The sequence below is a fragment of the Rhizophagus irregularis genome, chromosome 4 (assembly GCF_026210795.1).
Source record: "Rhizophagus irregularis chromosome 4, complete sequence".
NCBI lineage: Eukaryota > Fungi > Glomeromycota > Glomeromycetes > Glomerales > Glomeraceae > Rhizophagus > Rhizophagus irregularis.
The window spans coordinates 2,564,044-2,579,811 of NC_089432.1; the positions used below are offsets into that span (position 1 = coordinate 2,564,044).

General features: G+C 25.3%; 4 protein-coding genes across 4 annotated transcripts; 1 reads left to right on the forward strand and 3 right to left on the reverse strand.

The window, feature by feature from the left end:
• Positions 1-2,054: 2,054 nt before the first annotated feature.
• On the forward strand, positions 2,055-2,318 carry OCT59_023889 (uncharacterized protein; the record flags this gene model as incomplete). Its single annotated transcript, XM_066135036.1, has 1 exon — positions 2,055-2,318. The coding sequence occupies one exon, from the start codon at positions 2,055-2,057 to the stop codon at positions 2,316-2,318; it is 264 nt and encodes an 87-aa protein (XP_065991104.1).
• A 2,498-nt stretch (positions 2,319-4,816) lies between these two features.
• OCT59_023890 (uncharacterized protein) lies at positions 4,817-5,518 on the reverse strand (the record flags this gene model as incomplete). The annotated part of the gene is made up of 1 exon (XM_066135037.1): positions 4,817-5,518. One exon carries the CDS (start codon positions 5,516-5,518, stop codon positions 4,817-4,819), a length of 702 nt encoding a protein of 233 aa, XP_065991105.1.
• Positions 5,519-6,780: 1,262 nt separating this feature from the next.
• Positions 6,781-8,710, reverse strand: OCT59_023891 (uncharacterized protein; the record flags this gene model as incomplete). Its single annotated transcript, XM_025333338.2, has 6 exons — positions 6,781-7,229; positions 7,304-7,573; positions 7,644-7,980; positions 8,058-8,233; positions 8,314-8,383; positions 8,462-8,710. The coding sequence occupies 6 exons, from the start codon at positions 8,708-8,710 to the stop codon at positions 6,781-6,783; spliced, it is 1,551 nt and encodes a 516-aa protein (XP_025173245.2).
• Positions 8,711-12,193: 3,483 nt separating this feature from the next.
• OCT59_023892 (uncharacterized protein) lies at positions 12,194-15,094 on the reverse strand (the record flags this gene model as incomplete). Its single annotated transcript, XM_025323580.2, has 5 exons — positions 12,194-13,961; positions 14,032-14,368; positions 14,443-14,618; positions 14,698-14,767; positions 14,846-15,094. The coding sequence occupies 5 exons, from the start codon at positions 15,092-15,094 to the stop codon at positions 12,286-12,288; spliced, it is 2,508 nt and encodes an 835-aa protein (XP_025173246.2). The 3' UTR covers positions 12,194-12,285.
• Between the last annotated feature and the right edge of the window lie 674 nt (positions 15,095-15,768).

Sequence of the window (15,768 nt, forward strand, 5' to 3'; positions counted from 1 at the left end):
GAATGAAAGTCTTTGTGGACTTTTCCAGCATTATGGATATCTAACAGTCCATCTGCAATTTTTGATAAATCATAAAGTTTCATATGATTATAAGAATTAAAATTGTAATTTCTTAAATTTCCATTTTCACAATAATATAAAACCATCATATAATTTTTGGTATTTGGATCTTGAGTTATTCCATAGCAGTTAACAACATGCAAAATATAAATCTGAAGATAAGATTTGATCTAATAATTAAAATTTTTTTTTAAAAAAAACAAAATTTAATAAAAATTATAATGTCGAATTAAATATAACATGGTAAATTAATTTTTTATTTAGTTACCTCATTTAAAAAATCTGTACTAATATCAGAAGAATTATCCAAGCTTTTTAACGCAACCGTCACGCCGCCTGTAAATCGGTGCCATTTTTGATTTTCAATATCCCAACGACCAATATTTCCTTCAGGCCATACGGCTGAATAAATTTTACCAAAGCCTCCTCTGGTAATATAAGTGACATTTTGAAATTTTTCAAAAGGTATCCATTCAAGACATTTTGTATATTCTACTTCTACAGCATTAAGTTGTGAATGTTGTATTAATTAATCAATATCTTTATTTCCACTAGTCCAATTTTTAAAATTTTCTTCAAATCTTTTTGCATTACAAGGTTGACACCAATAATTTCCTGTGCCAGTATCGTTACATTCTCCACATATACCATATACTTCTTTTCTTTTTTCTATATCGTCCATATAAATTACTCTATCATCAATCTCTTCTGATTTAGTGGCAGAATTAATAGAAGAAACATTAACATGAGACTAAATAAATGATTAAAATATATTTTATTTAGTATTTAAATGATAATATTTAAATTATAAAGTGAAATTACATTTACTGATCTTTGTTCCAATCAGCATTTTTCCATAAATTTCTTGGCTTTTCTTTGGATGTTTTATTCAAAATTTCCATATTAGTATTTCTTGACTTTTTTTTGAATATCTTTTTTAACGATTCTATATATACAAATTTATTGAACGTAAAGTTATTTTATTTACGGAGCTCGGAGTTAAATGTATACAACAACATGTATCATGCACATCTGAGGCTACGATCCATACCAATCAGATTCAACAATTTTTTCAGCCAAAATATTGTATATTAACAACGACTACATATATATAATGCAACTGGTATTATATTTTTAATTACATAAATTTTTTTTATTAATATTTCATATTAAAAAATTAATTTATAATCATAAATTTTGTGCTGTCAATACACTTTAGTTTAGTTGTAACATGTAATGGTTTATAACTATTTAAACTTTAAACGATTGTTTGTTATTAGCTCTACGCCCATTCAGGGCGGAATTACATAATGGCGCCCATTACAAAAAAGGAAGGAAATTCCTAATTTTGCTATTATAACATTTTTTTCAAATTTTTTTTTTTAAATTTAATCGTGACGATAATATCTTGCAATGTGAAAAAAACTAACTATTAATAGTTAAAATGGGTATAATAGTTGAATACCTATTTTTATGGATTCTATAATAACAAGCGAACGGATGTACATTTCAAAGGACGAATTCATATGTATAAAACAAATTTTTATGCACTATGCACTAACAATGCAGAAAAAATATTGTTTTTAAGAAATCATAATTGAAAGATTTCAGTCGAAATAAAAAAACATGTATGCATTATGTCTATTTTTTACATTATAGAATAAGTGAACTATTTTTTTTTTCTTAATTAAGGATATTTATAATCTTTTGGGAAGATAAATTAATGATCCTTGACAAATATAAAAGTAGCGACACTTTTGCTTCACTCCCTAACCGAAAAAAGATTATCTAATTTAAAACGATAATTTTTAACACAGACTTTTTTCAACAAAATTTTTCAAAAGTCAAAATGGTCGCCTTGTTTTGTATGATCTTTATAGGATTAACTCAAACCTCTATTGAATAAACGCCAAGGAGAAGTCGCTTACGCTGGCTTTAGTGACGGGTTACAGGATGATTTACCTATACTAATTTTGGAAGTACTTTCAAAATTTATGAAAAGATCAAATAAGCTTCGCGTTAATGAATTATTTGCCAGAAGTTTCGAAAAAGATGCGAATATCAACAAATATGAATTTATTATAGTAACCGAGGAAGGAAGGAAGATTGATATTACCAAAGACGTTAGAAAAAATATCAAAATTAACTCATCTGGTGGTACTCCACCTTTTCGAAAAGATTATGAAGGTGACATTTTTTCTGTTGATAAATTCGTTGGTGGTAAATTTATAGTTAAACATGATTGGCTAGTGCTTTAATTAAACAAGAAAAATTTTATACAGTAAGTACACTTTAATTAATTAGAATTTACGAATATTTTTTTTTTTTTAAAAAAAAATATATTACACACTGTATGTAATTTTAAATTATCAAAATAGTAAATCATTCTATAAATTTATTTTCATAAGTTTATATATGAGAATATTACAAGTGATTAATTATCAAAAACCAAATTGGCAAAGCTTATATTGTGTTTTGGAATTTTTTTTTAAAGTTAGAATCTTCTTAATTTATTACAATATAATAATTTTCCCTATCCGGATTTAATGCATGATTTTCGCTCCCCAGTTTTTTAATCTTATTATTTTGGATAATAAGATTATTCGTAATTTTTCCGTAAAAGTGTGTCATAATAATCAAATTTATTTTAAACTTAGCAGTGACGGCAAAATCCAAAAAAAATGATATGATTATATCTACTAAAATGTGTTTAGTTTTGTTTGTAAAAATAGACGTTGCTAAAAAAAAGCAATCGAATCCCAACTTTAGATATATTTTATATATTTGTATGTTCTTTATCATATAATTAATAAAATATCTCATTTTACAAAAAAAAAAGCAATCGAATCGGCAAAAAATCACGTGATTATTGGATTTCATATGTGATTAAAGGTCGCGTGAATAAAAATTTACGATTGATTCTAAAAGTATTAACACGTCATTAATTAGAGTTTATCAGTAAATAATATAAAATATTTAAAGGGGCCAAATCTATTGTTTCAAGTTGTAAAGAGAAATTCACTGTATTTAGCAACGTAAATGTTATTATCATAAGTCCAAGAGTTTAAATTTAAAAACTTGCAATAAATAAATAATGATTTTGTTGTTATTTAGCAAAAAAAAAAAATTAAATATTAATATATAATTCTAAAATTTCAATATTAAAGATTAGACTTCTTTTTCTAAAAAGTAAATTCATTCCTGAAATTTCAATGGAAAGTAATATTAATTGTTAATACTTTAAAATTATGACATATGCTAATACTGAAATTTTACCAAAATTAGTACTTTTTGCTATTTTGTGGCTAATAAAGAATCAAATTAAAAATTAATATATTCATATAAATCACATTTTAATTAATTGAAAATTATATTTGGAAATTTCACCGGAAATTATTTATATGGCAAGGACTTTTATCAAAATTCGGGTAAAAAATTCCTTGATATTATATTAATTGAGGTTGCTAGTTGTTATATACTAAATTGTTAAAGAGAATTTTACATGATTTACTTTTTATATAAACTCTTCCGACGCAAAAGTGTGATTAAACTTGACTCTTATATTTAATTTAATATATGCGGGTCAAAACAATTCTGACAGTTACAAATATTTGTTGGTAATCATACCATATTCATAAATAGAAGTGGTTTTTTTTACTTTGTAAAAATTAATTTCTGCCGTGGAAATTTTTTATTTAAAAATGTCTATTAATCTCATGAACGATTTCTTTTATAACAGCGTTGTCAGGTTTGAGCAATTTTAATATAAATTATTGTTCTGAATTTTTTGATTTACCGAATAACCGTTACCAATTTCATATTATTTCTAGTCCAATTACATGTTATCGTAACACTGTTTGAAATTAAACTGGCCAAAATTAAATTGGCAGTTTTTCGGGCCGGGCACTTTAGATGCGGGCTGGGCCAGTTGTGAAATAGAGTTCAAAGCAGCTCTAATTTATAGTTATTATGCTTATTTTTAATAAAGTATAATGCAAAAAAAATTTTTTAGTAGGAAGTAATTTTGCAAAAACAAAAATTCATAAGCAATTTTCCTTCTTCATAAAAACAACCAATTACTAATTAATATGAATGTGTAATAAATAGTTCTGAAGTTCTGGAATGACTAAATTTATTAGTTAAATTTAAAATTTGGCAAGTTAATCAGATATTAAATTTATTCTTAATTATATATAGTAAGATTTTATAAACTTTTTGAACGAACTGAATGAAATTATAAAATTAATTCTATCAACATTTGATTTTTAAAGAAATTACAAAGTATTGTTGCTAGGCGAACAAAGTTTATTACTATATTAATTTTAATTTCACATTACTTGATATAGTTACCTGATAAACCTTACATTTACTTTACCTTGTAGAAAATAATTGAAGTTCAAAACTTGGTTATCCTTTAACCTTTATTTACAGAATTTTTTAAAAAAAATCTTGCTAATATAACAAAATTAGTTAATAAATATAAGAATATGTATTGCATCAACATCTATAGAGCAAATATAAAATGTAATATAAATTTTATAAAGGATAAATTAGTAACATAAAGCTTATATGTCTTATTATACAAAGTAAAATATTAGCTTAGCAATATAATAATAATGGGTTAATTATTATTGTTTAACTAAATTCTTGTCATAAGTAAAGTGTTTGTAGTTATAAGCAACTATCAATTATAATGAAAAATTTTTATTTAATATACTAAAACAAATTTAAAATAACTATTATAGTTATAGATATGTTATTGATTTATTTTACATAAATTGTTCTTTTTAAGTTTTTCCAACTTATATTGGGCATCTTGATCTCCTTGTTCAGCAGATTTTTCGTACCAATAAATTGCTTTATCTATATTTTTAACAATTCCCTTTCCATATTCATACATCATAGCAAGATTATATTGTGCTGACTCATGTCCTAAATCTGCAGCCTTTTGATATAATTCAAATGCTTTTTTCATATCAATATCAGTTCCAATTCCTTTATTATAACAAATTCCTAAACCATATATTGCATCAACATTTCCCAAATCTGCTGCCTTCTGACATAATTCAAATGCTTTTTTCTTATCAATATTAGTTCCAATTCCATATGCATAACAATATCCTAAATTATTCATTCCAGTTGCATTTCCTAAATCTGCAGCCTTTTGATATAATTCAAATGCTTTTTTCTTATCAATATCAGTTCCAATTCCTTTACTATAACAAAGTCCTAAATTATATATTGCATTAACATTTCCCAAATCTGCAGCCTTTTGATATAATTCAAATGCTTTTTTCTTATCAATATCAGTTCCAATTCCATTTTCATAACAATTTCCTAAATCATTTATTCCAGTTGAATTTCCTAAATCTGCAGCCTTTTGATATAATTCAAATGCTTTCTTCTTATCAATATCAATTCCAATTCTATTTTCATAACAACTTCCTAAATTATACATTGCTGATGAATTTTCTAATTCTGCTGCTTTTTGATATAATCCAAATGCTTTTTTCTTATCAATGTCAGTTCCATTTCCAAAATCATAACTAGAGCTCCGCACGGGTCGGGTCGGGTCGGGTAATTTGTCTGACCCGAACCGAAAATTTTTATCAGGTCGGGTCGGGTCGGGTAACCTGCTCTGACCCGACCTGACCCGTCTGACCTGAAAGTATTCAGGTCATTTTTCTATAAAATAATATGAAAAAACGCCGTTTTGGCGATTTTTTTCATAAAAGTGGAAAAAAATGCCGTTTCGGCATTTTTCCATTTAAATAATATGAAAAAACGCCGCTTTGGCGATTTTTTTCATAAAAGAAGTGAAAAAAAAATGCCGTTTTGGCATTTTTACATAAAATAATATGAAAAAACGCCGTTTTGGCGATTTTTTTCATAAAAGAAGTGAAAAAAAATGCCAAAACGGCATTTTTCCATAAAATAAATGAAAAAATGCCGCTTTGGCGATGTTTTCATAAAAGAAGTGAAAAAAATGCCGCTTTGGCGATTTTTTTCATAAAAGAAGTGGAAAAAAATGCCGTTTCGGCATTTTTCCATTAAATAATATGAAAAAACGCCGTTTTGGCGATTTTTTTCATAAAAGAAGTGGGAAAAAATGCCGTTTCGGCATTTTTCCATTAAATAATATGAAAAAACGCCGTTTTGGCGATTTTTTTCATAAAAGAAGTGGGAAAAAATGCCGTTTCGGCATTTTTCCATAAAATAATATGAAAAAAGCCGCTTTGGCGATTTTTTTCATAAAAGAAGTGAAAAAAAATGCCAAAACGGCATTTTTCCATAAAATAATATGAAAAAACGCCGTTTTGGCGATTTTTTTTCATAAAAGAAGTGAAAAAAAATGCCGAAACGGCATTTTTCCATAAAATAATATGAAAAAACGCCATTTTGGCGATTTTTTTCATAAAGAAGTGAAAAAAATGCCGAAACGGCATTTTTCCATAAAATAAAATGAAAAACGCCATTTCGGAGTATTTGTTTATAAAAAACAATGCCGAAACGGCGTTTTTTTCATAAGGTAACATGAAAAAACGCCGTTTCAGAGTATAAACATTTTTTTTGAGCTAAAGTATTCGGGTTAACAGGTCAATCGGGTCGGGTCAAACCTGTAACCCGACCTGATACCGGGTCACGAATTTGACAACCTGACCTGAATATTTCGGGTCAACCCGACGGGTCACCCGAATTGACCCTTACCCGTGCGGAGCTCTAATCATAACAATGTCCTAAATTATTTATTCCTAATGAATTTCCTAAATCTGCTGCCTTTTGAAATAATTCAAATGCTTTTTTCTTATCAATATCAGTTCCAATTCCTTTTTCATAACAATGTCCTAAATTATTTATTCCAAATGAATTTCCTAAATCTGCTGCTTTTTGATATAATTCAAATGCTTTTTTCTTATCAATATCAGTTCCATTTCCACAATCATAACAATATCCTAAATCATTTATTCCTAATACATTTCCTAAATCTGCTGCTTTTTGATAAAACTCAAATGCTTTTTGCTTATTAACACTAATCCCAATTCCTAATTCATTAAATTTTCCAAGTAAGTAAATAGAATTTGAGTTATTTTGATTATTTAATAATAAATTATTAATCTCTTGCAAAGTTATATTTTGTTCATTAAGATAACTTAAGGTCTTTAGTTTTGCTACTTCATCATTATCATTAAAAAAATTGAACATATTATTAACTATTATATTAAAGTTATCCCAAATTGGTTACTTGATGACATTGAAGATTCTATTTCTTTTGTATTCATCATATTAAAATTTTGAATAACTTGAGATAATTCTCCATGTAATGAATTAGTACTTTCAGAAATTTTAACATCTAAATCAGGTAGTTGATGGTTATTTGATGATTGGACAGTATTGTGATCATCATATAAGTGAAAATCCTTTATATTTATATTTTCCTTTATTATAAGTACTTTTAATTCATCAACTACTTGGTTAATGGTTGGACGATTATCAGGTTCAATATTCCAACAATCTACAAAAAAGAACGTCTTTAATTAATTAAAATCAACATTGTTTGTAAGTCATAGTTAAATTGTATTTACCGGCATAAATTTTTATATAATCTGTAGACGTATTGGGAATAGGTGTCTCTCTGAGGCCTTGTAGAATACTTAGAGCCAAGCCAACATCATACGGTATATTATGAAAAGGAGGCTGACCACTAGATATCTCCCATAGTAATACTCCAATGCTATAAACATCACTTTTTTTATTTAATAAATATAATTCTGTTGTACTTCTATTAAAGCTTTTTGGATCAGCGTAAGGAATTAATCCAAATGTTTTCGATTGAGAGTTAGATGTTTCCTCAATTCTTTTTGATAAACCAAAATCTGCTAGCTTAATAGTATTCTGATGGACTAACACATTATTGGAGTGCTATCAATATTAAATTAACGTTAAAATAAGAAAATCATTAAAATAAAACACATAGTAATAAATTGTAAAATATCTACCAAATCACGGTGCACGATCCCTTTATCATGCAAACATGATACTGCATAAACCAATTGAAATGCGAGATTAAATTTATTGTCCCAAGTGAGATTTTCAAAATTTTCTTTCAAATATTTTCGGAGGGTACCATTTTCTGCATATTCTATCACCAACGAATATTCTTTTTTTTGGTTTTCTTTTTAAAAAAAAACAAATTTTATTGATCAATTAATTATTATATTTTATGAAATAAATAATATTAAGAATATATCATACCTTTAATAGAAGTTGTGACACCATAAAAACGAATAACATTATGAAAATCAACTTCACGTTGAAGTTGAATCTAGGTAATAAATAAATTATTACATCAAAAACTCAAATATTTATAATAATAATGAAAAATGTTTGACATTATAATTACCTCACGAACTAATGCTTTGACTGTAGCATCATTAATATTAAAAAAAGATTTTATTGCATAACGCTTATGAGAATTCTTCCAATTAGCACGATAAACTTTTCCAAAACCACCAGAACCAATTTCTTGAATATCATAAAATTGGTCATACTCATAATACTTAATAAGTTTTTTAGAAATCTCTTCTTCAATCCATTTATTCCAATCATTTGAATTGCTAACAAGTTCAGGCTGTTCAGCGTTATTAGACATTGTTTGGTACGAAAAAAATTTTACTGCGGAATTTAAATTTATGCTTTTCGAAAATTGAAAAAAAAATATAAATATTTTTTTTTGTTTCAACTATTTATGTTTAGCTATTTATAAATAAATTTTTTTTTTTGTCTAACTATTTATAAATATTTTTTTTTTTATTTATGAATGATTTTTAACTATTTATAAATAATTTTTTTTGTTTTACTATTTATAAATATGGTATCACTGAACGCCAAAGGCAACTGTCGATCATTTTACTTCTAATTTAAGTTAGATCATCAAACTTTGATGTTTTAACTTCTAATTTTTTAATTATCTGTGTGAAATAATTAATAAAATGAATTTTAATAATTTTATTTTAACTCTTCATTTAAATAATTTAATAAATATTTTAAAAATTCATTTTTTACTCCGCAAAAGTGTGCAAATTATGATAGAAACATTATATTTCAACAACAATAAAATATTGTTTATCATATATTCATATTTGAAATTAAGGAATTATAATTAATATGACGAGGAAGCTCAAGATCTTTAAGCCACAATGACTAATTGGAGTAATCAAAATAAAAGATCATATAACCTATAATTATATCAAATTACAATATTATCGATCTACAATCTTCATATAAATAAATTTTTTGTACGAAAGAGGTTAATTTTATTCCCACAAAAAAAGAATAACCATTAACGTGTTTAAAAAATCATAAATTATTGCCATCAGTATTTATATTTCTGATTAATAATTTAACAATATTCTAAAAATTTTATTGTAACAAAAATTTCTTTATAAAATTTTAATCAAATAAAAATTCATTGTATCTCAGTCCTAATACAATAAAAGCAAATAATATTATTGTGAGGTTTAATCTAGATCCTAAAAAAAAAATTTTATTAAAAAAAATTTCTTTAGTGATGGATTTAATTTAAGGTAAAAGTACTCTCATATTCGTAATATTAGATTTTTGAAAGTTTCTCCATTTGTTTGAATTAATTATTTTTTTTAAACGGTGATTTGTTTGTTGATCACCGATATTATTATGCATAATGATCAAATTCAAGAAAAAACAATATATAAAAATGAATACCTTTTGGCTATGTACCGCGTAATACTACTTTATAATAACGAATTAATTGATTATTTAAAATCATTAGGTAAATTTTTTCGAACGGAATGCGCTACCCATGTCTTCAAAACAGCCTTATCAATTTCATTTTGTTCATATATCATTGATAAAGGTTCAATTGATTCATTGTAATCAGACTTCTTTAAACTAGAACTGTTTATATTATCTATTCTTTATAATTTCTAATCTTGTTTTCAAGTGATTCTTGCCAGTAGCATTTAGTTCCAGAACAACCATTAGCAAGATATTATAGTGATATACGTCCATTTATCCTACGTACCCAATACTTTGGACAATAATTGCAGTTGCGATATCCATCATGTACTGTATATCAGATCTATTATTAAAATTATTTATTTATGAGTCACAGTAAATCAAACTTTATGATATTAATAGTGCAGTAAATCTGTTTTGAAAATATTATTAACATTTGCGTCTATTACACTACGTTTTGGATCGGTTCATATGATCGCCAATTCTCACTTCTACTTCTTAGAACATGGATTACTCAATGAAGCCTAAAATAGTCTTTTTTTGTGTACATGTTTCACGTTTTTCCGCATATCTCAAATTTCGAGCAAGAGGACATCATGAAAATTAATTAATGTAAATTATAATTTAATTATAAAGAACCCTAATTGTCATAATTTTTTAAAAATTGTAACGAAAACAAAAGTATTGTAAAATTAAAAAAAATCGCTTTTTTTTAAAAAAAAAATAATATTTCTACGGCATCCTATAAGTGAACAATTATCTGACTAGGTTGCACGGTTGAACAGCTTTACCATAATGACGAACACACTGTGTATATTAAATATTACCAGTTTGCTAGTATTGTCCTACTATAAAATTATAGAGTACCGAATTTTTAATAGTAAGCCTATAATTTTTGACACATGATGTCATATTTTCGTAAAACAGTTTGTGCTTAGATTTAACATTATTATTTTATAATTTTATAGACCAATTTATATTTAAAGACAATTATTTATCATATTTTGTGAATTTTCCACATTAAACAATAAAGTGAAATTCAAATAGTCTCGAAGAGTACTACAACAAATAATTTTTTGCTCGGCGTCTAACAAAAAAAAGAAGAAATATAGTCTTTGAAAAAAAAATTAGTATTATATTTTTATTTAATATTTATCAATACCTGACTAATTCCGTAATTCTAAATCTCGTTGAAAAGCTAAATTTATGAATGTATAATAAAAAATAATTTATTTTTGCGTATTTAAAGAATGTATAGTTCAATTTTTTAAATAAAAATTATTCATTAACAATTTCTTTTACAGTGATGATATTAGTAAAATTAAAAAAGGATTTTTAACATTAATTAATGCTTCAAATTTTCTAATTTACATGGAAAACTTCACTTTTCCAAATGCTCCGGAACCAATTTCTTGAATATTTTTTAATTTCAAATTTAGTATATAAAAATGACGTCTGCTGATCATTTGACGATCATCTCCAAAAAAGGAACAACGTAATTTTTGACGAAAAAAAAAAATTTTTAAAATAAAACTTAATATAAGCTTCGTATAGCCTTCAAATTATAACTTTTAGGTAATTTTGACTGCTCTACAAATTTACTTAATATCTTAAGAAAGGTTATAAATACCATTTTTGAAATTTATGACTTGGGGTGAGAAATATCGAATCTCACCCGGGGTGAAGAATAAATTCACCCTTAAATTTATTCTTAATCATATATAATAAGATTTTATAAACTTTTTGAACGAATGAAATTATGAAATTAATTCAATCAACATTTGATTTTTAAAGAAATTATAAAGTATTGTTGCTAGGCGAACAAAGTTTATTACTATATTGATTTTTATTACTTGATATACCTGATAAACCTTATATTTAGTACTTTACCTTGTGGGAAAATAATTGAAGTTCAAAACTTGGTTATCCTTTAACCTTTATTTATAGATTTTTTTTTAAAAAATCTTGCTAATATAAAAAAATTAACAAATATAAGAATATGCATAAACATCTAAAGAGCAAATATGAAATGTAATATAAATTTTATAAAAGTTTATAAAGGGATAAATTAGTAAAATAAAGCTTTATATGTCTTACTACACAAAGTAAAACATTAGCTTAGCAATATAATAATACAGTCAAAGTTCTCTATAACGAATCCCACGGGCCGGAGATTAAAATTCGTTATAGTAAGAAATTCGCTATACTAAAAGCCATTTTATTATAAATACTAAGATCTGTACCTGAACTTTTCTTCATTATAGCAAATTATTCGCTATATAAAAATTCGCTATAGAGAACTTTGACTGTAATGGGTTAATTATTGTTTAACTAAATTCTTGTCATAAGTAAAGTGTTTGTAATTATAAGCAACTATCAATTATAATGAAAAATTTTTATTTAATATACTAAAACAAATTTAAAATAATTATTATAGTTATAGATATGTTATTAATTTATTTTACATAAATTGTTCTTTTTAAGTTTTTTCAACTTGTATTGAGCATCTTGATCTCCTTGTTCAGCAGATTTTTCGTACCAATAAATTGCTTTATCTATATTTTTAACAATTCCCTTTCCATATTCATACATCATAGCAAGATTATATTGTGCTGACTCATGTCCTAAATCTGCAGCCTTTTGGTATAATTCAAATGCTTTTTTCATATCAATATCAGTTCCAATTCCTTTATTATAACAAATTCCTAAACCATATATTGCATCAACATTTTCCAAATCTGCTGCCTTCTGACATAATTCAAATGCTTTCTTCTTATCAATATTAGTTCCGATTCCATATGCATAACAATATCCTAAATTATTCATTCCAGTTACATTTCCTAAATCTGCAGCCTTTTGATATAATTCAAATGCTTTTTTCTTATCAATATCAGTTCCAATTCCTTTACTATAACAAAGTCCTAAATTATATATTGCATCAACATTTCCCAAATCTGCTGCCTTTTGATATAATTCAAGTGCTTTCTTCTTATCAATTTCAGTTCCAATTCCATTTTCATAACAATTTCCTAAATCATTTATTCCAGTTGAATTTCCTAAATCTGCTGCTTTTTGATATAATTCAAATGCTTTCTTCTTATCAATATCAATTCCAATTCTATTTTCATAACAACTTCCTAAATTATATATTGCTGATGAATTTTCTAATTCTGCTGCCTTTTGATATAATTCAAATGCTTTCTTCTTATCAATATCAGTTCCAATTCCATCATCATAACAATGTCCTAAATTATTTATTCCTAATGAATTTCCCAAATCTGCTGGCTTTTGATATAATTCAAATGCTTTTTTCTTATCAATATCAGTTCCAATTCCTTTTTCATAAAAATGTCCTAAATTATTTATTCCAAATGAATTTCCTAAATCTGCTGCTTTTTGATATAATTCAAATGCCTTTTTCTTATCAACATCAGTTCCAATTCCTTCTTCATAACAATCTCCTAAATTATATATTCCCATTGAATTTCCTAATTCTGCTAACTTTTGATATAATTCAAATGCCTTTTTCTTGTCAATATCAGTTCCAATTCCATTTTTATAACAATACCCTAAATCATTTATTCCAAATGGATTTCCTAAGTCTGCTGCCTTTTGATATAATTCAAATGCTTTATGCTCACTAACATTAACACCAATTCCTAAATCATTAAATTTTCCAAGTAAATAAATAGAATTTGAGTTATTTTGATTATTTAATAATAAATTATTAATCTCTTGCAAAGTTATATTTTGTTCATTAAGATAATTTAAGACCTTTTGCTTTGCTACTTCATCATCATCATAAAAAAAATTGAACATATTATTAACTATTATATCAAAGTTATCCTCAAATTTGTTAATTGATGATATTGAAGATTCAATATCTTTTGTAGTATTCATCATATTAAAATTTTGAATAACTTGAGATAATTCTCCATGTGATGAATTAGTACTTTCAGAAATATTTAAATTAGGCAGTTGATGGTCATTTAATGATTGGACATTATTGGTATCATTATACAAGTGAAAATCTTTTATAATTATGTTTTCTTTTGTTATGATCACTTTTAATTCATCAACAACTTGATTAATAGTTGGACGATTATCAGGTTCAATATTCCAACAATCTACAAAAAAGAACGTCTTCAATTAATTAAAATCAACATTGTTTATAAGTCATAGTTAAATTGTATTTACCGGTATAAATTTTTATATAATCTATAGACGTATTTGGAAGAGATGTCTCTCTGAGGCCTTGTAGAATACTTAGAGCCAAACCATCATCACACGGTATACCATGAAAAGGAGGCTGACCACTAGATATCTCCCATAGTAATACTCCAATGCTATAAACGTCACTTTTTTTATTTAATAAATATAATTCTGTTGTACTTCTATTAAAGCTTTTTGGATCAGCGTAAGGAATTAATCCAAATGTTTTCGATTGAGAGTTAGATGTTTCCTCAATTCTTTTTGATAAACCAAAATCTGCTAGCTTAATAGTATTCTGATGGACTAACACATTATTGGAGTGCTATCAATATTAAATTAACGTTAAAATAAGAGAATCATTAAAATAAAACACATAATAGATTGTAAAATATCTACCAAATCACGGTGCACGATCCCTTTATCATGCAAACATGATACTGCATAAACCAATTGAAATGCGAGATTAAATTTATTGTCCCAAGTGAGGTTTTCAAAATTTTCTTTCAAATATTTTCGGAGGGTACCATTTTCTGCATATTCTATCACCAACGAGTATTCTTTTTTTTGGTTTTCTTTTTAAAAAAAAAAATTTTTTATTGATCAATTAATTATTATATTTTATGAAATAAATAATATTAGAATATATCATACCTTTAAAAGAAGCTGTGACACCATAAAAACGAATAACATTATGAAAATCAACTTCACGTCGAAGTTGAATCTAGGTAATAAATAAATTATTACATCAAAAACTAAAATATTTATAATAATAATGAAAAATGTTTGACATTATAATTACCTCACGAACTAATGCTTTGACTGTAGCATCATTAATATTAAAAAAAGATTTTATTGCATAACGCTTATGAGAATTCTTCCAATTAGCACGATAAACTTTTCCAAAACCACCAGAACCAATTTCTTGAATATCATAAAATTGGTCATACTCATAATACTTAATAAGTTTTTTAGAAATCTCTTCTTCAATCCATTTATTCCAATCATTTGAATTGCTAACAAGTTCAGGCTGTTCAGCGTTATTAGACATGGTTTGGTACGAAAAAAATTTTACTGTGGAATTTAAATTTATGCTTTTCGAAAATTGAAAAAAAAAATAGAAATATTTTTTTTTGTTTCAACTATTTATGTTTAGCTATTTATAAATAAATTTTTTTTTTTTTGTCTAACTATTTATAAATATTTTTTTTTTTTTATTTATGAATGATTTTTAACTATTTATAAATATTTTTTTTTGTTTTACTATTTATAAATATGGTATCACTGAACGCCAAAGGTAACTGTCGATCATTTTACCTCTAATTTAAGTTAGGTCATCAAATTATGATGTTTTAACTTCTAATTTTTTAATTGTCTGCGTGAAATAATTAATAAAATGAATTTTAATAATTTTATTTTAACTCTTCATTCAAATAATTTAGTAAATATTTTAAAAATTTTTTTTTACTCCGCAAAAGTGTGCAAATTATGGTAGAAACATTATATTTCAACAACAATAAAATTTTGTTTATCACATTTGAAATTAAGGAATTATAATTAATATGACAATGACTAATTGGGGTAATCAAAATAAATATCATATAACCTATAATTATATTAAATTACAATATTATCGGTCTACAATCTTCATATAAATAAATTATTTGTACGAAAGAAATTAATATTATTCCCACAAAAAAAGAATAACCATTAACGCGTTTAAAA